The sequence below is a fragment of the Vicugna pacos genome, chromosome 5 (genome assembly GCF_048564905.1).
Source record: "Vicugna pacos chromosome 5, VicPac4, whole genome shotgun sequence".
NCBI lineage: Eukaryota > Metazoa > Chordata > Mammalia > Artiodactyla > Camelidae > Vicugna > Vicugna pacos.
The window spans coordinates 14126742-14147770 of NC_132991.1; the positions used below are offsets into that span (position 1 = coordinate 14126742).

The following is a 21029-nucleotide window of genomic DNA, read 5'->3' on the forward strand; positions in this document are numbered from 1 at the left end:
AAAATACATACATATAAAAATGTGTGATATGGCTGGCATTTTCCAGTTTCTCTAATGGCCAAATACCCCAGAGGTGATGGTTTTGGGCTCAGTGTTTGATTGTTCAGTTCTGTGTAGTTCTGTGAGGCTGTGTTCCTTATACAATGGCAAGTTGTAAGAGCAAAGAATGGAAATTCCTCCAAATCGTTGCTTCTCAGAAATAAATAAAGGGATTAAAAATATGAACTGGGCATTTAGGTACAGGTGATTGATAGAAAAATACACATAAGTGGACAGGAAAGGGCATGGTCTTCAAACCAAGGAGATTACAATTTTATTGTGATTAGGAGCATCTCCCTTGTGGGTGATATCATCAAGATGGTGACATAGGTCATTTCTGAATTCAGTCCCCCTCACAAGAAGACCAGCTAGCAGCACCAACATAGGCAAGACACCACTGTGAGACTCCTGAAACATGGAGGGAAGGCAGAAGCTCCCCTCTGGACCAGAGAGACTGAGCAGGCCCTCACTGGAAGAGTCAGAGGAAGGGCTAGCCTCTGCTCTCATCACCCACCCCCCAGGATGGCAAAGGGCCACACTGAGAGGGCTCCTGGGGCTTGTGGTTTCTCTAGTGGGAAAAAAAGGAGCCCAAGGTGGATATCTACCTTCCCAGCATTGTGAGCCACACCCTGGAAGGCTCATGTGGGTCTCGCCCCATGGGGATCACAGGGAAGCTGCAGGGTTGGACACTGACAATCACACTGGGACAGAGAAGTGGGCAGGGCTTACAGTAACCAGCACTGGGATCTGAGCAGACCAAGTTTCTCCTTCCAGTGGAGGAAGAGACTTCAGCCAGTGGCTCTGCCCAACTGCAGAGCCAAGCTGGTGACCACATGTAGCCAGAATATTGGATGCATGGTTCTGCCTGATTTGGTCTCCAGAGAAGCTGTGCTGGTCTTGGGACCTGGTCTTCTGCACGCCTGGGCAGAGAAGCAGGCTCATATAGCCCTGCCTACCGCTGAGTTGAGCCCCCCGTCTCGCCTGATCAGGAGGCACAAGCAGAACACCCAGGAGGCTGAGTAGTCCAACTACAGCTGCACTGACAGGGAGGGGCGCACGAGCAGAGAACGCAGCCAGTGGCTCTGCCTGATCAGGGAGCTCAGTGGATGGTTCTGCCTGATCTTGGTCCCCATACAACGAGCCATAAGAGCTAGGGAGCCTGTTCTGTGGCCCTGGCCAGGCAGGAAAGCAAACCTGCAAGCCCCCTCAACTACTGAGTACAGCGCCCGACCAGGAAGCAACCTGAAGTTGTTTGTGAAGGCAAGCCGCTGTGGAGCCGAGTCTACAGCTGCACCTGGGCAAAGAACCGAGCCAGCAGTTCCAGCCAACTGTTCCCACACAGTGGCACCTCCGGACTCAGAGCTCAGGCAGTGGCCTCACCCAAACAGAGAACATAACAGCAAGCCCCGCTTGTCCAAGGCTGTTACCAGTGGTCCCGTCTGGAACCCCAAGCTGAGGTGACAGGTAAACAAGTGCCTCTGCTGAAGTAGTCTGTAAAGTCTGGAAGGGGAAATGAAACTGCTTTCTCTAAGATTACAAACAATCAGGTAAACATGATGCCATCAAAACAAATAAACAAACAACAAATAAAGCTCTAATCGCTGACCCTAAAGAAATGGAGATCTATGAATTATCTGACAAAAAAAATTCTGAATAATTCTCTTAGAGAAGTTTCGTATACTACAAGAATACACAGAAAACTAAAAAAAATTAAGAAAATAATGCATAAACAAAATGAGAAGTTTAACAAAGAAACAGAAATTATCCAAAAAACCGAACAGAAATCTTAGAGCTAAAGAATACAATGACTGAACTGAAGAATTCAATAGAGAACTTCAACAGCAGACTCAACCAAGCAGAAGAATAAATCAGTGAATTAGAAAATAGGTCATTTGAATAAAAAAAAAAAGGAAGAAAGAAAAAGTATAAAAGCCTAGGGGACTTATGGGACACACTCAAGAGAAACAATACTCTTCTAGAGGATTTAATAAAATAACTATTTTATATTTATATTATGATTATATTTATATCATATATATTTATGATTATATTTATAAAATGATTATTAAATAATGATCTCATTAACATCAGAAAAATATTTGAATGCAGGTTTTTTTTTTGAATGCAGGTTTAAAACTCACTGGTAACAATAAATACACAAAGCTAGATTTTCTAATATTGTAATGGTATTGCATAGTTCTAGCTTCAAAGTTTAAAGGAAAAGTATTAAAAATGACCATAACTAAAAAGAATAATAAAAAAATAACTAAAGTAGTTTATTATTGGGTACATTCTATAAAATCTGTAAATTGTAACCTTAATAACCTAAAATGTGAGAAGGGAGAAGAAAAAGTATAATGTTTATGTATGATATTGAAGTAAAGCTATTTTCAGATTAAAATAGAATGTTATAAATATATTTTATGTAAACCTCATGATAACTATGAATGAAAAACCTGTATTATTTATACAAAAGATTATGATAAACAAAGTATGCTGCCACAAAAAGTCATCAAACCATAAAATAAATCAGTAAGATAAGAAGCGAGGAACAAAGTACTCACAACACAATCAGAAAACAAATAATGAAATGGCAATAGTAAGTCCTCACTTACCAATAATTACTTTTAATGTAAATGTATTAAATTCTCCAATCCAAAGACATAGGTGGAATTTATTAAAAAACCCTAACAATATGCTGCTTACAAGGGACTCACTTTAGCTTTAAAGATACAACCAGAAAGAGTGAAGGTATAGAAAAATATATTTCAAACAAATGGTAACAAAGAGAAAGCAAAGTCAGCTATATTTATATCAGACAAAATAGACTTTAAGTTGAAAAGAGTCAAAAGATACTAAATGTTATAATATAATGATAGGAGGATCAATCTATCAAGAATATATAACAACTGTAAATATTTATGCCCCCAACATTGGAGCACCTAAGTATATAAAGCAAGCATTAACAAAAGTAAAATGAAAAATACACAGAAATACAGTAAAATAGTTGGAGACTTTAATACCTTACTCTCAACAATGGACAGATCATCCAGACAGAGAATCTATAAGGAAACAGTAGATGTGAATAATACTGTAAACCAAATAGACTTATTAACAAACCCACACAGAACATTTCATTCACCAATACCAAATACACATTTTTCTCAAGTGCACACAGAACAATTTCTAACATAGATCACATATATGTTAGGCCAGAAAATAAGTCTTAGTAAGTTTAAGAACATTGAAATCATACCAAGTATTTTTTCTAAACACAATGACATGAAACTAGAAATCAATTACAGGAGAAAAGCAGAAAATTCACAAAAATATGGAGTAAAAATCCCAAAAAACAAAGAACCACATTCTTCAACAACCAATGGATCAGAGATCAAAAGAGAAAAATTATCTTGAGAGAAGTGAATATGGAAACACAACATACAAAAACTTATGAGGTGCAGAAAAAGCAGTTTTAAGAGGGAAGTTTATACTGATAGATACAGACATCACTAAAAAAGAAAGATTTCAAATAAATAAGCCAACTTTACACCTCAAGGAATTAGAAAAAGAAGAACAAATGAGACCCAAGGATAACAGAAGGGAGGAAATAATAAAAATTAGAGGAGAAATAAACAAAATTGAAAGCCATAGAAAAGATGAACAAAACTAAGAGTTGGTTCTTTGAAAAGATAAATAAAAGTGGCAAACCTTTAGCTGGACTAACCAAGAGAAAGACAGAGGACTCAAATAAATAAAATTATAAATGAAAAAGGAGACATTACAACTGATACCACGGAACTGCAAAGGACCATAAGAGACTACTATGAACAACTATATGCCAACAAATTGGACAACCTTAAATAAACTGAAAAATTCCTAGACACAAACAACTTACCAAGAGTGAATCATGAAGAAACAAAAAATCTGAACAGACCATGAGTGACTAATAAGATTGAATAAGAAACCATAAACCTTCCAACAAAGAAATACCAACGATAGTTCACTGGTGAATTTTTACCAAAGATATAAGAATTGATGCCAAATCTCCTCCAATTCTTCCAAAAGTTGAAGAAAGGGGACACTCCAAAATTCATTTTATGAGGCCAGCATCACCCTGATACCAGAGTCAGATAAGAACACTGTAAGAAAAGTAAACTACAGGCAATATCCCTGATGAATATAGATGAAGAAATTCTAAATAAACTACATGCAAACTGGTTCCAGCAGTGCATTAAAAGGCTCATAGGCCACAATCAATTGGGATTCATCCCTAGGATGCAACGATGGCTCATCATATGCAAGTCAGTGTGTGTGCTATATCATAATAGAATTTTAAAATCCTATGATCATCTCAATAGATGCAGAAAAGGCATATGACAAAATTCAACATTCATTCATAATAAAAACTCAACAAATTGTGTATAGGAGGAATACACATAATAAAGGCCATATATGATAAGCCCACAGCTAACATTATACTCAAAGGTGAAAAGATGAAAGCTTTTCCTCTAAGATCAGATACAAGGCAAGGGTGCCCACTCTCACCACTCCTATTCATGATGGTACTGGAAGTTCTAGTCAGAGCATTCAAGCACAATAAGTAAGTAAATAAATAAATAAATAAATAAATAAATAAATAAAATGCATGAGAATCAGAAAAGAAAAAGTAAAATTATCTCTGTTTACAGATGATATGATTTTATATATAGAAAATCTAAAAATTTCATCAAAAAACTATTAGATACAATCATGAATTGAATAAAGTTGCAGGATACAAAATCAACATACAGAAATTAGTAGTGTTTCTAACAGACTCACAGACGTAGATACTAACTAATACGTATAAAATAGATAAACAACAAGTTTACACTGTATGGCACAGAGAACCATATTCAGTATCTTGTAACCTATGGTGAAGAAGAGTATGAGAACGAATGTATGCATGTTCCTATGTGACTAAGTATTGTGCTGTATACCAGAAATTGACACAACATTGTAAACTGACAATACTTCAAAAACAAATTTTTTAAAATACCATTTTATAATAGCATCAAAAATAATCAAATACCTAGGAGTAAATCTAACCAAGGAGGTGAAAAATATGGAGATTCCTCAAAAGACAAGGAATAGACTTACCACAGGACCCAGGAATCCCGCTCCTGGGCATATGCCCAGAAGGAACCCTACTTCAAAATGACACACGCACCCCAATGTTCACAGCAGCACTATTTACAATAATCAAGACATGGAAACACCCTAAATGTCCATCAACAGATGACTGGATAAAGAAGATGTGGTATATTTATACAATGAAATATTATTTAGTCACAAAAACTGACAACATTACGCCATTTGCAGCAACATGGTTGCTCCTGGAGAATGTCATTCTAAGTGAAGTAAGCCAGAAAGAGAAAGACAAATACCATATGAGATCGCTTATATGTGGAATATAAAAAACAAACAAACGAAACAAACAAAGCATAAATACAAAACAGAAACAGACTCATAGACATAGAATACAAACTTATGGTTGCCAAGGGGGCGGGGTGTGGGAAGGGATAGACTGGGATTTCAAAATGTAGAATAGATAAACAAGATTATACTATAGAACACAGGGAAATATATACAAGATCTTATGGTAGCTCACAGAGAAAAAAAATGTGACAATGAATATATATGTTCATGTATAACTGAAAAGTTGTGCTCTACACTGGAATTTGACACAACATTGTAAAATGATTATAAATCAATAAAAAATGTTTTAAAAAAATGTAAGACACTGATGAAAGAAACTGAAGATAACACAAATAAATGAAAGATATCTTGTGTTCATGGATTGGAGAAATTAATCCTGTTAAAATGTGTGTACTACTTACAGCCATCTATAGATTCAAAGCAATCCTTATCAAGATTCTAATGGCATTTTTTACAGTAACAGAAAAACAATCTTAATATTTGTTTGGAACCACAGCAAAGGAATCCTGAGAAAGAACAGAGCTGGAGGTATCACACTTCCTGATTTCAAATTGTATTACAAAGCAATAGTAATTAAAACAGTATGGTGCTGACATAAAAACATATACATAGACCAATAGCACAGAATTAAGAGCCCAGAAGTAAACCCATGCACATACAGTCATTAATATTTGACAAGGAAGCCAAAAATATTCAATGGACAAAAGTGAGTCTCTTCAATGAATGGTTCTGGGAAAATTGTATAGTCACATGTAAAAGAGTGAAACTAAACCCCTATCTTACATCACTCATAAATATTAACTTGAAATGGATTAAAGACTTAAATGTAAGACCTGAAACCATAAAACTCCTAAAAGAAAACATAGGGAAAAAAACTATTTGACATTGGTCTTGGCAATGATTTTTTTGTATGTGACACCTAAAGCTTACAAAAGCAAAAATAAACAAATGAGACTAGAGCAAACTAAAAAGCTTCTGTATAGCAAAAGAAACAATCAAATTAAAGGCAACCAACTGAATGGGAGAAAATATTTGCAAACTATATATCTTATAAGGGGTTAATATCTAAAATAAATAAGGAACTCATACAACCTAATAGCAAAATAACATGTAATCCAATTAAAAAGTGGGCAAAGGACCTGAATAAATCTTTTTACCAAGGAAAATATTCAGATGGCTGGCCAACAGATACATGAAAAGGTGCTCAATATCACTAATCATCAGAGAAGTGCAAATCAAAATCACATTGAGATACCACCTCACACCTATTAGAATGTATTAGCAAAAAGACAGGAGGTAACAAGTGCTGGTGGGGATATGGAGAAAAGAGTTCCCTTGTACACTGCTGGTGGGAATGTAATTGGTGCAGCCACAATAGAAAACAGAATGGAGGTTCCTCAAAAAAACTAAAAATAAAACTACCATATGATATAGCTATTTCAGTTATGGGCATAAACTCAAGGGAAATGACATTGCTATCTCAAAGAAGAGATAGCTGCATCATTATGTTCACTGTAGCATTAGTTATAATAGCCAAGATGTGGAAACAATCTAAGTCTCCACTGATGGATAAATAGATAAAGAAAATGTGATATATATGCTATATATATTTTAGATATATAAGATACATGTTTTAGGGATATATTTATAGATTTTTCTATACAGAATAGAATATTATTCAGCCATAAAAAAGAATGAAACTGCCATTTGCAGCAACATGAAAGGATCTTGAGAACATTATGCTAAATGAAATGTCAGACAGAGAGGGGTGAATACTGTGTAATCTCATATGTGGAATATTAAAAAAAAAAGAACTCATAGAAAGAGAAAAGATTGGTGGGGGGTAAGGATTTGGGGAAACTGACAAAGGGGATCAAAATGTACAAACTTCCAGTTATAAGATAAATAAGCTCTGGAGATATAATGTACAGCATGGTGGCTACGGTTAATAATACTGTACTGTATATCTGAAATCTGCTAAGAGAGCTTAAAAGTTCTCATCACAAGAAATAGTGATAGACGTTAATAAGATTTATTGTGATGACCATTCTGTAATACATATGTATATCAAATCATTATGCTGTACACCTTAAATATATACAATGTTACATGTCAATCATACCTCAGTAAAACTGGAAGAGAAAGTAAAGGCAATCAGATTGCTGAATACAAAAAACAAACAAAAAGAAACATCTCCCCAATATATACAAAATTAAATTCTGTTAAAAATATTGAATTAAGTGTTAAGCCATCAAAGTGTACACTGAATATGTATTCTGAACGGTGACAATATCTGTGGGAGGGTAAAATGCAACGAGCAGCAGAGCTGTTGCCCTCAGGAGATTACTATTTAGGTGAAATGAAAGTTAGCGTGAAATCCCTAGTTCTGTGGGTTGCACTGCATGACTTCTACCATCAGTACCGTTAAGACACTAGGACTGCGTAACTGCATACAGGGCACTGAACTACTTATAGTTAGCGTGGATCACCATACCACAGAGGCTCCAGCAGAGGGAAGGCTGGATTACGACCACTATGACCCTGGAAGGCCCCTGAAAGGTGGCAGAATTGAGTTGTTTCTCAGGTAACAGGATTCTTTGTTTGAGGAGGGGTGAAGAGGTAAGTGTGTAACACAGTGTCCTGCCAAATCAGACCCGTGGATAGATCTACACTTTGAAAATAAAGACTTAGAGAAGGAAAAATACGTCAGAAGCACAAGCAGAATTTTAAAATCCTCTCATCTCTTCTGAAATAATAATATAAAATAAAACACTAGCAAAAAAAAAAGTCAACACTCTAAGAAGTGACAGCAAATTTTTACACCTTGGTTCTAAGCTGTCAGATTCTCAACTGTTTGTGAGAATAATCTATGCTATAACATTCTTTTCTTTCTATCTTGGTCCAAGGATATGAGTATAGGACTCTTAGAAATATCAGATAAAAAGGAAAAGAAAAATTGTATTAGGTGGAAAATATGAGAATAATGTCCCATTGAGATAATGATAACATTGGTGTCCAAAACAAGACAAGAGCAGAACACACAGGAGAGGGGAAAATCTTGGATGCCACCAATCAAGAGGCTTTCAGAAATATGTAAATATGGTAGGCTCCTTACTGCGATTATACTGCAGAAGCCCTCTGATTCGATCACAGGTGGGCCAATTAATCATGTCTGTCAGAGTACTGAATCCGTGCAGAGGGAGCACAGACAGGATGTGAAAGGGAGGAAGTGGAGCCTGACCACAGATTTAAACCCCTACTCTGTCAATCACCAGCTGGGTGACATAGCCTCTTTGTGCTTAAGTGTCCCCATCTAAAAAATGGGTACACATAGTTCCTATCTCATAGGACTATAATGGAGATTAAATTGGTGAACACTGTAAAAGTGGTAGAACAGTATCTGACATGTGGTAAGCACTACATATTTGTTAAAAAACATTTTTGGTAGGCCAAGGCTGCTCCTTTGCTTAGGGATCCTCCAATGTCTTTTTGGGGGGGTGGGGGAGGCATCAAACACATGCTTTATTCATTGTCTATGATTTTCAGGTTTTGTTTTACTTACTGTGGAACAAGAAATTAAAACCACTTGAGAAGCAATTTGCATGCAGGATGCCTCTACTACATTTAATACAATTCCCCATCTCCCACAATTTTTTTTTCTTGCAGGTAGACATCTATATTTCATTTGATCACACATTTTTAGGGACTTGTCTTTATAATGCTTTTGAAGCACCCAACTTTGTTTTACAGACACAATTCTTTTTGTATCACACTGTATCAGTTTATAAGGTAGTTACAAAATTACGTAATTACCATGACAAGCACTACTCAAAAGAACATACTAAATTACAAACATAATTCATTCATGGTGGAAATTCAATTCAACTGGTAAAAGAAGCACTTAGTAGAGAGCTCTCTACTAGTTGCCAATGTTCAGTAAATTGAGAGTCTTATTTAACATGATTTATAAGGGGAAATGGTGAGCATTGGTTTATGCGGACAGTAAGTTCAAATAAGGTTAGTTAGGGACTCCATTTCCATTAAGAACATTACTTTTGGATTTTATTTGCTATACTGGTCTTGCAATTCACTAGAATTTAGCTAAAATTGTAGATTTTAATATAAAGGGTCTTCTTGATCTGATTCGTTACCACCCATGGTCCCAGAGATGCTTTTCTGGAAATTGGAATCCCAGAAGAGGAGTTTATGGACATTCTTAAGATTTTAATTTTCAGGTTAAGAGTCTTTTCTTTCCCATCATGGACCTGATTCCCTTTGTAAGTTTCCCAGAATCTGTCAGCTAACCCTTAGAACTATTCCTTTCTGCTCCTCTTATACCAGAATTCGCTAAGTAATATCCATGTAATCTCTTCTCTATTTTTGAGGGACAAAGAATTAACTTTCTATAAATTCTTTTCTTTTCTACTATTTACCATGTATCTACTCAAATCTACTAAAATCACAATGTGTTCAACAATCTTTCTAGAAGGTGTTTACTTACACTGTAGAGAATCCTTAGACTGTATTCAGCAGATTACAACTAAAGTAGTTTTCTAACACATGTAGAAAACCACTTAGAAATCTACCGTACTGAATATCCAGTCCATGGGCAAAAGCTGTAAGGTCTGTAACACCAGGACCAGGCACACTGGTGGGTTTGCGGCACCCATCGGTCAGACCCTCAAGCTGACTGGACTGGACCAGCACGGCCGCATAGTTTCAAAGCGTCCATATAAGACAGGAAACATCCAGAAGAAGAGGTAAAGATATAAACCTCTCTTAGGTATGTGTAAAGTAACTCCTCTTGCAGACTGAATATATGTAATTTATTCATTATTCCATTCAACACATTATTACAGAGTTTCCATAGATGCAAAACAAACTCAGACTGCTTATAGCCAGTTCTCCATGATGTGTATTTGTGCCGCCAGAAAATACAAAATCACGGGTCAAATAAATAACAGACCACCCGAAAAGCCAGCAACTTTGTCCGTGATTGTGAGCTATAAGATGTTAGAAGGCAGGGATCCTATGGTTATTATTCTACTTCACAGAATTATTAACAGCCCGTCTTTTACAAATTCCATTTCAATTAGAACAGCTCCTGGAAGTGAGGTCTATTTGGGGAGAAACAGTGTGTTGGCTGAAAACACCCAGTGAATAAACACTGAATTCTGTCGTTAGCACAAACATCATCCCAGTGTGTGGATATGTATTTGAGAAATTCATGACAGCCAGTGAAAAAGCTTAAATATCTATGGCACGTGTGCTTACTATGGAAATAAACCACCACGATTCACAAACAGGGACTGAAGATCCTTAAAAATTGTTTTAGAAAAGCCTTAAATGAAAACAGGCCAAACAGAAAAATTCATGAACATGCGACAGCTGTTAAAAGTAATTATAATATTGGATCTTGATTACGAGAGAGCAAACGAGGTACAACTTTTTACAGATGCAAGATTCTCTATGACCAATATTTATCGGGGCCACGATCAGGAAACAGAATAGAGATAGATGATTTTTTTCCACACAATTTTTGAGTCTTAAATTATGAATTATGCTCTAACAGATAAAGCAGAGAGAAAATTAATTTAAGAGATGAGATCTATTTTACAATTCAGGGAACTCTTTTATTTTAATTTGGGGGGAAAATTACACTTTGATGTTCAGCTTTACCACACATCTTTCCTTCTCTGAAACGAACTGCAATTTCTCATTATTTTCCCGAGGAGTCAGGGAAAGATGTTCGTGCCAAAGTTCAGAGGGCAAATTAACAAAACTGTCTCAACCTTCTGTCCTGGAGAAACTTCTACAATGATGGAGATGTTCTATATAAACACTGCCTAATATGGTAGCTGCTGGCCATGGGTGGCTTTTCAACCCTTGCAATGTGACTAGTTTGACAGGGAAACTTAATTTTAATTTAAATTATTTTTTAAACTCAACAGTGCCACGTGGCTAGTGGCTACAGTGGTGGCATGCAGTCTGGAGGATACCTCTGTCTTTTCCCTTTCCAAGCCAATTAGACCAGGCAGCTGGGGGTTATCCTTGAGCAATGATGCACATTAATAGGGTTTTTAAAAAATAGGGAACAGCAAAGATCAGCCTTCCAGACCCCTTTGCCAATCCATGTTTCTCCTCCAGTCAGATATATTCTCTCCTGCCTTCTCAGGGACAACTCTAAAATGATTCAAATGACTTCCACAACTTTGCCTGTTATGAAGGCGGGTAAAGGAAGAGTGCGGAGAGAACACTTAGAGAGAAGCTGTAAAACACGGAAGTGGAAGAGAGGAAGTATTAGACTGTGAGGAGGCAGCCTGCAGACTACACACAGAGAAATGTGAACGCCAAACAAGCCTCAGCTCTAATTCTGATTACAAAGAGTTTGAAATAAAGAAACTGACTTTGGCATTACATAAAACTCTCCCTTGCTTATCATGGACTGCAAGAGTATTAATGTTGGTCCCCAAAGCAATCAATGCTTTCCCGACTCCATTCCATGGCTTCACTTAGTTTCTTAGAGTGATACTTCTGATTGTCCTTTTTATCTGTTTCTTATTTGTTGATGCGTTTCTTTATCAAAATCAGCTTTAAAAGGTGAGAGACTGAACAGACATTCAATTTTAATGACGTCACTTGAAAGGGGAAAGAATTGAGGTTCTGATGCAATATGTCTTGCCCTTGGAGAGAGTGGTAATTTCTGAACTGAAGTCACTTCTTGTCAATAGCATTTCAGTAGCAAAGATTGTTTTCCACATAAACACATACCTGGAGGAGCAGATCAGAAGCTGGTCTGACTCGCTGTTGGAACAGGATGCTTAACGTTCGATTCTGTTGTTCCAAATCAAACACTCTTGTTTTCAACTTTACACATTCCTCCCTTAGATCCTGCAACAAACACATTGAAAGGAAAACAAAAAATTCTATAACTGAAAGACACCTTTGCATATTATAACCATATTTTATCTGATATTCCAGACACATTAGTAAAAAACCTTTTTTGTATTTTTATTCTTCAAAACCCCAGAAATAAATTGCACACAATGTTTTCTTCCACAGCCCATTGTCTGATAGAATTATTATGTTCAGGGAAGACCAATTCAAAGAAAAAAAAAGCACCCTGAAATCAGAAGTGCATTAATCTAGCATGCTATTTTTGAAAATGGTAAATCTTAGTGATAGAAAGTCAATTTAAGTTTCCACCTATATATTTTGCCTTTTCACTGTCTTCATAAAAGCAATCGTAAAGCACAAACCACAAGGACAATAATGTTTTTAGAGTGAATAGAGATTTGATGAACTAAAGAAACTATCACTTTTGATGGAGCCTCTCGGTGTCATTTGTGGAAATAAGTTGAAACTCTCAGTGTGGTTGCTAATCGAGTCAGTGATGCATTTAGATGGAGTGAAATAACTCTGAAGTGAAGGCTTTAAAAGGCCACTTGAAACTTGTCCAACCTCTCAACTAGTGGATTTCCATTTCTTCTGGGCTGTTCTAGTCTTTGTGCTGGGGAAGAAGTAGAGGACCCTGACCTTGGCATTCTCTTAGAGCAACCCTTTTGAATAGTTCAAACACCACAGAGATCTCTTTCCAACTTTCATGAGGGGAGTTGACACACAGGAGCTGTACGATTCTCTGGAATCACACTAAGGTGCTGCCTTCCAAACTAACTTGTGATAAAGAGACTCATACTGACATGTCTACATCCTCCCTGATGGAGTTCAAGGAAGACCAGGTAGAATCAAGCCCCAATTCAAGGTTCATCAATAGTTGACTCTTTTCTCCATTTTAAACTTTGTCTTTCACTATTTCCTGTTTTTAAAAAACGCATCTGCTCTTAACATGCAAAGAATGAGTTCTCAAAGTACCATGCATTCTGCCACCCTCCTCCCTCCTCTACCTCCCTTTCCCTTCTCATCCACCCACTTCTTCCAGCCCAAGTTTGGCTCTTTGGTTGATGTCCAGTTCAATTTCTACCTGTCTCCTCCTGATACTTTTATATGGCATCCTCCATCACTTTTATCTGTTTCCTTTTCTGAACTCCAATAAGCCCTTGATGCCTCTTATATGACATTTAGCTAATGTCATATACTACTTTGTGTTGATTTTTTTCATGCTCTGGACGTATCTTGTTAATTAGATGACACATTCCTCAAAAGGCAAGCCCGAGAAGATCTTCACATAATCAACAGAGCAAGCATGTTGTTCTGACAACTTCATCACCTAGCACAGCACCACACAGAGTAGTAAGAGCTTAATAAACTTGTGTGATAATTTTGTTAGAGGGTATTGTGATGTTTGAATTATATTGTCTAGTGATCGTGTGATAAAGAGGGTTGTAACTACTATATACAAAGTAGATAAACAACAAGGTCCTCCTGTATAGCACAGGGAACTATAATCAATAGCTTGTAATAACCTATTATGAAAAATAATATATATATGAAACTGAATCATTATAGCATACACCAGAAACTAACACAACATTGTAAATCAACTATACTTTAATAAAAAGAATTTTTTTAAAATCCAGGTACTGGTTGAAAGTGAAAGAGAAAAAAAGAGAGAATTTTAAGTTTCCCAATGCTGAGAGTTTGTCTACCTACATATTCTGATGGGGGGCAGCTACCAGCCTTGCTTAAGGCTCCGCAAGCCAAGGAGAGCACCAGTCAACATCTCTGCTTCCCAGGTTCTAAGCAGGAGTCACAGAGGTGAGTGGGCCTGTTTCAGACATAATCTGATGACAACCGAAGTGTGAAGCCAGAGAGATCTAGCTTCTGGGGCTTTACCTGAGCATGGACCCTCATTTCTGGGCTGATACGTTCTATTTCCAGGAGGCAAAGAAACAGGACAAGGTGTGGCTCACTGCACAGCTTACACTCGCCTCACCATGAAATTAAATGGGAAGCTTATGCATAGGCTGTTTTCAACTGAGTGCTACCTACAAATGCAGAGCAGAGCAAAGGAATATCATGTTCAGAATAAGGCACTCTGAAGCAAGCGCTGGGAGGGCAGCAGCCGTAAAGGCAGGGGTGTGTGCGCGCATGCGTGAGCCACAAGCCACTTGGCAGAGGCCACTGTGGGGGCCTCCACACTGCTCAAAAGAGAAGACAAAATTTGTTTTCTTTATTTAGAATTCAACCCCTGTGTCTTACTTAGTCTATTTTTGTTCTTAGCACGTATGTAACGCTTCCTGCTCCCAAACACTAATTGTTTTCACTACTGCTAATTAAGTAATTAATAAAACTTGACTGTGAGGTAAATAAATATTAATAGTACCTATTGGGTGGGAAAACACAATCATTCTCATTTGCGGGGAGAGATCTGGAAACAGAAGAATACCAGTGTGGATGCACAAGGAGAAAGGAGACTTGGAAGGAATAACAGCCACAGTTTTTAACAGCAAAACTGAGACTAACTTGAAAAGATTTCTTCAGATGGATTAAAAAAGAAAAAAAATCAATACATTCTAAAGCAAGTTTTTGTACCAGTGCCCAAATTTCCATGGCCATTACTATTACTTAAAGCAGTTAAAGTTCATTAGCAGGAACACAATTTATCGACCTTGAGACACGTTCATCACTCTTGGCTGGTCTAGATCAGCACACAGCAGAGGAGGAACAGAAGGCTCTAGGACTGCGACATTGGTCTTACAATCACTGACCAACAGAACTGAGCTGGACAGAGAATTTGTAGACATAAAAGAATTGTCTGTTTTGTCTCAACATTCTTGTTTTCTTCATTTAAGCTGCAGATGGTAATGATGCCAGACAGTTATTGTCCCAAGAAACTGTAATCAAAACCACGCATGTGCCCATGTGCACACACATAAACACAACCAGACTGGATAGATGGAGTGAGAGAGAAACAACAATTTCTGACTGCTACAGCGAGACCTGGGCAGAGAGTGGCAGCTGGCCGTCTTTGCTTTCCCTGGGCTCACAGTGAAACCCCACTGACATAAAGGAGGTATGACACACTTAGGCTGGGGGCAAGAGCTACTACTCTAACCTTGTCAGTTACAGGGGCAAGAATGAGACTATGCCTCTTGGGTGAGGCATTAGGAATGAAAGACCTCTCCGGCTTGGGTGCCGCCATCTGAGCCCACAGCTCCCCAGAGGGCTGGATCAATTGTCCTCGCCCACAACCCTTCCTTTTCTGACTCCCTAGTATGTCTCAGGCCTCAAGAGGAGGACCCCACTGAAAACATAGGGTTGCATCTTCTGAAACAAAAAAGGGGATGTATTGTACAATTTTATGAGGAAGAAATAATGCCAAAGATGTGACTACATTTAATCTCATGTAAGCAAAGATAATGGTCTTTGTGTTCAAAGAAATAGCCGGTCCTGTTTTTGCCATCTGTATGCCACTCTCCACTGAAAACAAAGTAAGGCATCACCACTGGATGTGAAGGGAAAATATACTGAACAAGGCAGATATGCTGGTCTAAAAGGGCCCTGTGTATCTGAATAACCTCAAACCACGACTTTCTTGGAGGTTCCACACATTGTAACCCTGGTAAGTTTCACCTGTGTTTGGGGCTGAAGATGATTCTGGATTCATTGCTACAGTAGTAGCATGTAGTAGCTACAGAGTATGGTTATTTTATGCATTTAGAGCAAAACACTACCAGCTCCAGGCTAAAGGAAATTTAGGAAAATGTTAGTTCCTTAGAAGTTTGAGGTATACTGATATTATCATTGGAGTATTCTTGAAAACTATTTAAATCTGGTATTATCGTGGAAAAATGATATTATAGTGGTATAGCGATTTCAGAGGCAGTGCATATCATGGGAATACACTGGACTGGGAGTTAGGAGGCTTCGGCTCTGGTCCTTATTACTGATGCGACCTTGAGGAAGTAACATTCTGGTGCTGTCTCAGTTTTCTGATCTGTAAATGGAGCTACTGCACAAAGCAAGGTTTTCAAGACAATGCAGGTCTCGGCTGCATCGTGAGATGGCTTGTCAAGGGCCACCTCAATCCTCCCCCGAAGCTTACTGGACACTACACGCACCAGCCTCCCCTAGTTACAACGCTTCTCAGTGTTGGTCACTGAGATATCCCTGTCTCTTTCAAGAATGCTAATACTTCTGTAAAAACAAAAGCCATTTCTGGAAAAGGCTGGTCCTATCTCAGACTCACCAAGGACCTCAACATCAAATATTTAATTAAGGCGAGACAGGTAACATAATTGCATCACTGAATCAGGCCAGTTCTAATCAATAGGAAGCAGTGAGTCCTGTGGCAAACTGAATACTGCAAGCCTTCAGCCAAGAGGCATTCGGATTAAAACATTTTTAATCTGTGATGGCTGAACAGTTTATGGAATTACAGTGAGCTGAACCCATTACCAAAGCTAGTTGACAATCTCAGGATTAAATGTTTGCTAAGGTCCCTGACAACTGGGAAATTCTAGGGTCTAAAATAAAACTGATTCTGAGAAAGCTTGACTCCAAATTTACAGTCAGTTTTGACACCATACATGTCACATCCTGTATGTCCTTGCTAGAGAGGACTGGTAATGCTTCCAGAAATTCGAAGAAATCCACTAGCTACCTTGCCCTTTTGTTTTATTTCCTAATCATTTATGTAACTGGTCATTTAATTTCAACCCATCTGTTGATTTTCATAGCATCTCCTCTGTTTGCTGGGGAAAACAATAAGGGATTGAATGTAGCTATGGAGGCTGAATGGCACCAAGGATGAGAGCATGGCATCCGAGTGCAGTAATCCTGGTTCACATGTGGGCTTTGCTACTTCTAGCCATTGGAACTATGGGAAAATTATTTCTGTAGTCCTGTCGCGCAAGATTGCAGTGAGAAGAAAACAATTTAGTGCATTTAAAGTGCTGCACGTGGGGTCTAACTCCCTGTAGGTGCACGGTAAACAAAAACAGACCCTCTGCAGGAAAACCAGATGCTACACACAACACTGCTGGTCAAGTGGATGGACCAGGATGGCCTGAGCACCCCTCCTACAAGGGAAATACGTAGGAGCCGGAGTTCTTCTAGCGTCAGGCTACAAAACTGTGTCCTGGTTTCGTCCGGTTGGCTATATTGCTAGATTCCACCACACAAGAGCCTTACTCCACGTTGGTAAAGAAAAAACACCATTCATATTTGCTTATTCTAAAGAACATGCAGAGGCTGTCGATACGCTTAGCAATGACTCCAGTGAAAAATGCTTTTCTTCTAAATTTGGTGTTAGTGGCAAAAAAAAAAAAAAAAAGAACCTAGGAGAGTTACATTTTCAGTGCCGATAATTTTAATGAAGATAAAACATATTTCAGACCAAAATATGAGTTTAGCTCCACTACTGATTTCACTTGCACTTGTAGGTGTGGACTTAAGATTTGGAGGCATAAATGGAAGTGTGCTGGGTTTAACGTTGTCACTTTTGTGTTACTGATCTAAAGGAGGGACAGTCAGCACTCTTAAGAGAACCTGTGAGTTTTTGAGATAAATTGAATTACCTGACTAAGACATTATATGCACATTTAACAGAAACTGCTAAATTTATGGAAATACCTTTTTTTCCTATCAGTATTTGGAAAGGTAAAACACTGTAACTTCAAGATGCTTATCAGGGTCAATTCATGATATGCCAGAAAAATGGTTTTTGGCGTTGCACAGTGAGGAGCTGAAACCACCCATGACGGATTTGCTTTTGTGTCATAACAGCTGATATATTCCAGAACTGTATAGTGATGGTGATAATTTCTCCTCAAAGCCTTTCTTTTTTTTCTTTTCTTTCTTTTTCCTTCCTTTCTTCCTTCCTTCTTTTCTTTCTTTCTTTCTCTCTCTCCCTCCCTCCCTTTCTTTCTTTCTCTTTCTTCCTTCCTTCCTTCCTCTTCCTTCCTATCTCTCAACAGCTGATATATTCCAGAACTGTATAGTGATGATGATTATTTCACCTCAAGGCCTTTCTTTCTTTTCTTTTCTTTCTTTTTTCTTCCTTTCTTCTTTTGCTCTTTCTTTCTCTCTTTTTTCTTTCTTTCTTTCTTTCTTATTTGGATAAATCACTCAAGATTTCTGTTTTCACTCTGTGCCAGCTACACCCCTCTTTAGAATTAGTTTTCTCATCTGCATTCAGAGGACATTTTATTTCCTATATTGTGCTTTTAATTAAAAAGAAATTTTAGCCTCTTTGTAGCCATTTTACAGTCTTGATAAAAACTGGGAGGCACATGTTTCTGCAGAACATGATTCTTCCAGAATTTCCGAAAGCCCTGGCATCTCTTCCTGCCTCATAGCGTCCCTGAGGTATGCTTTCTCACGGAAGCACATCTTTCTGTGTCCTACTGCTTAACTGTACCAAGGTAGATTTATCTGTTTACTAGTTATTACTTGAATTTGTGTAGCTATTTTTTGTGGTAGACCTGAAAGGTCCCATTTTCCTTTATATTGTACCAGACGGCTTGACGGCTTTCTTGTCTCTTTCCTGAGGCACCATTAAAAAAAAGATAGGCATGAGAAGTCTTTCAACAGTTACACACAGAGCTGCAACATTCCTTAGGCTTATATTAAATAAGTGTCGAGTTTCCAACAGGAGGAAAGCGACTGAGAAATTACAGCCTTTGAAAAAGAAAAATCATTCAAATATGTTGTGAAAGAGATCATGAGTTGCCCCTCAGCATCCCCTTTTTCTACAATAAGGTGACAATCAATTTTCAGCTGGGCACATACCCAGAATAAAGACCCCATTATCAGCTTCCTTAGATGTGGCTGAGTAACCAAGGTTCATTTAAGGAGATGTTAAGTGGTAGTTTCTCTGTTTTTTGTGGGGGGTGGTGCAGATAGAGGGGTAATTAGGTTTACTTATTTATTTAACTGGGAATTGAACCCAGGACCTCATGCATGCTAAACACACACTCTACCACTGAGCTATACCCTCTCCCCCCTTGGAAGTCTCTCTTAAGAGACAGCTGGTGTTTGCCTTTTACCCTCTCCATTTTCTTTGGCTTTCATTCCTTCCTGATGGTGAAATGTGGGTGTGATGACTGGAGCTGGAGCAGCCATTTTGGGCCATGAGGTGATCTTGGAAATGGAGGGCACATCCCACAGAATAACACAATAGAAACCAGGATGCTGAGAACACTATGAACTCTATGAAGCAGAGTTATCATACCAGCTCTGTACAGTCTACCTATAGATTTACATCTGAGAAATAAATAACATTTTAGCCAATTTAAGCCACTATTATTTTAGATCTCTGTTACTCACAGTGGAACCTAATTCTAACCTAATAAGCATTCTCATATCTCTCTGTTTATGGAATGTTAATGTAAAATCCGAACCAGTTAAAATCATTTGTAGCAGGAAGCATGATATTTTGACAGAAGTAGTTGGGGGAGAAAGTTTAGCAAACATATTATCATAATGCTTCTATAGTATACATTTAAAATAATATTTATTTAAGTATCTTGATGAGAAGTAGTCAACTCCTAATAAAACTGTATTCAATGAAAAAACAAAAAACAAAATGTCACGAATTATTTTGTTCTCATTAGACACATCTTCCTGAGCATGCCACATGATTTAAGATTTTCTCTTAAAATCTCTATCTCACAGAGAGGTAACTCGGAATAAACAAGATCTTAAGGAACTAGAGTCTAGCCTGTCAGATACATCTTAGAAAAAGATGAGACAGGTTCAATAAAATTTCACCAAACCAGCCACATTTGGGCAACCACCTACATTTCCCCACTGTGCCTCAATAAAATGATCTGAAGGTAGAATAAGATGATAAAGAAGGTCTAGAGATTTCATGCTCAGAAATTACCATTTGTTTTTCCCTCTAACTTTGCTGAGGGGTAATTGGCAAACATAATTGTATATATTTAAAGTGTAAGACGTGACACCTTGATATACATTACATGGTGGAATGACCACCAAGATTAAAATAATTAACACATCCATCATTTCATATAGTTAACACTCTTTTTTTGTTGTCATAAGAATGTTTAAGATCTACTCTCAGTAACTTTCAAGTATACAAATACCACCACTCGTTTTATATTTACCACAAACCTATTCCTGTGGGAACTGCCCCACCTGCTTCCTTTCATAGGATTACCACAGTAGTTCTGGGAGGTGGGGATTGTTACCCCTATTTTACAGAAGAGGAAGTTAAATCACCCAGAGAAGTTAAACCACCTTCCTCACCTCAAAGGTCTCTGGCTGAATTTTAGGCTTCTCTTAATGCTGGCCATCAGAGGCTATTCATTTTATAGGAACCTGAGGAATCCATCAGCTTCTTTAACATCTGCATTTACTAAATAAAAATGATAGGTTTGCTATTCATCTGGGTGGGCCTCTGGAAATCTTTCATCTTCAAAAGGCTTTCTATTACTTTCCCAGGAGTTTAAATTTTATGATTCTATTGGTCACTGATGTTACTTCATTTGCCATCTAAAGCACACACAATTTTAACCTAACAGAATAAATAGAAAAGTATTGCAGCTATCAATCATGGTTTCCTTTAGTCTGACAGTATGAGTTCCAATCTA

The 21029-nt window shown here is 37.7% G+C and overlaps 1 protein-coding gene across 12 annotated transcripts in view; it reads right to left on the reverse strand.

Annotated features, from left to right (window-relative positions):
• Positions 1–21029, reverse strand: part of NCKAP5 (NCK associated protein 5) — a 912592-nt gene that overhangs the window by 163977 nt on the left and 727586 nt on the right. For all 12 annotated transcript variants that reach the window (XR_012072522.1, XM_072960866.1, XM_072960868.1 and 9 more), the window contains one exon: positions 12286–12405. Coding sequence is in view for 11 of the 12 variants with exons in the window: in XM_072960866.1 (XP_072816967.1) it covers positions 12286–12405 (120 nt within the window). In the remaining variant the exon portion in view is untranslated. The remainder of the gene's footprint in view (positions 1–12285; positions 12406–21029) is intronic.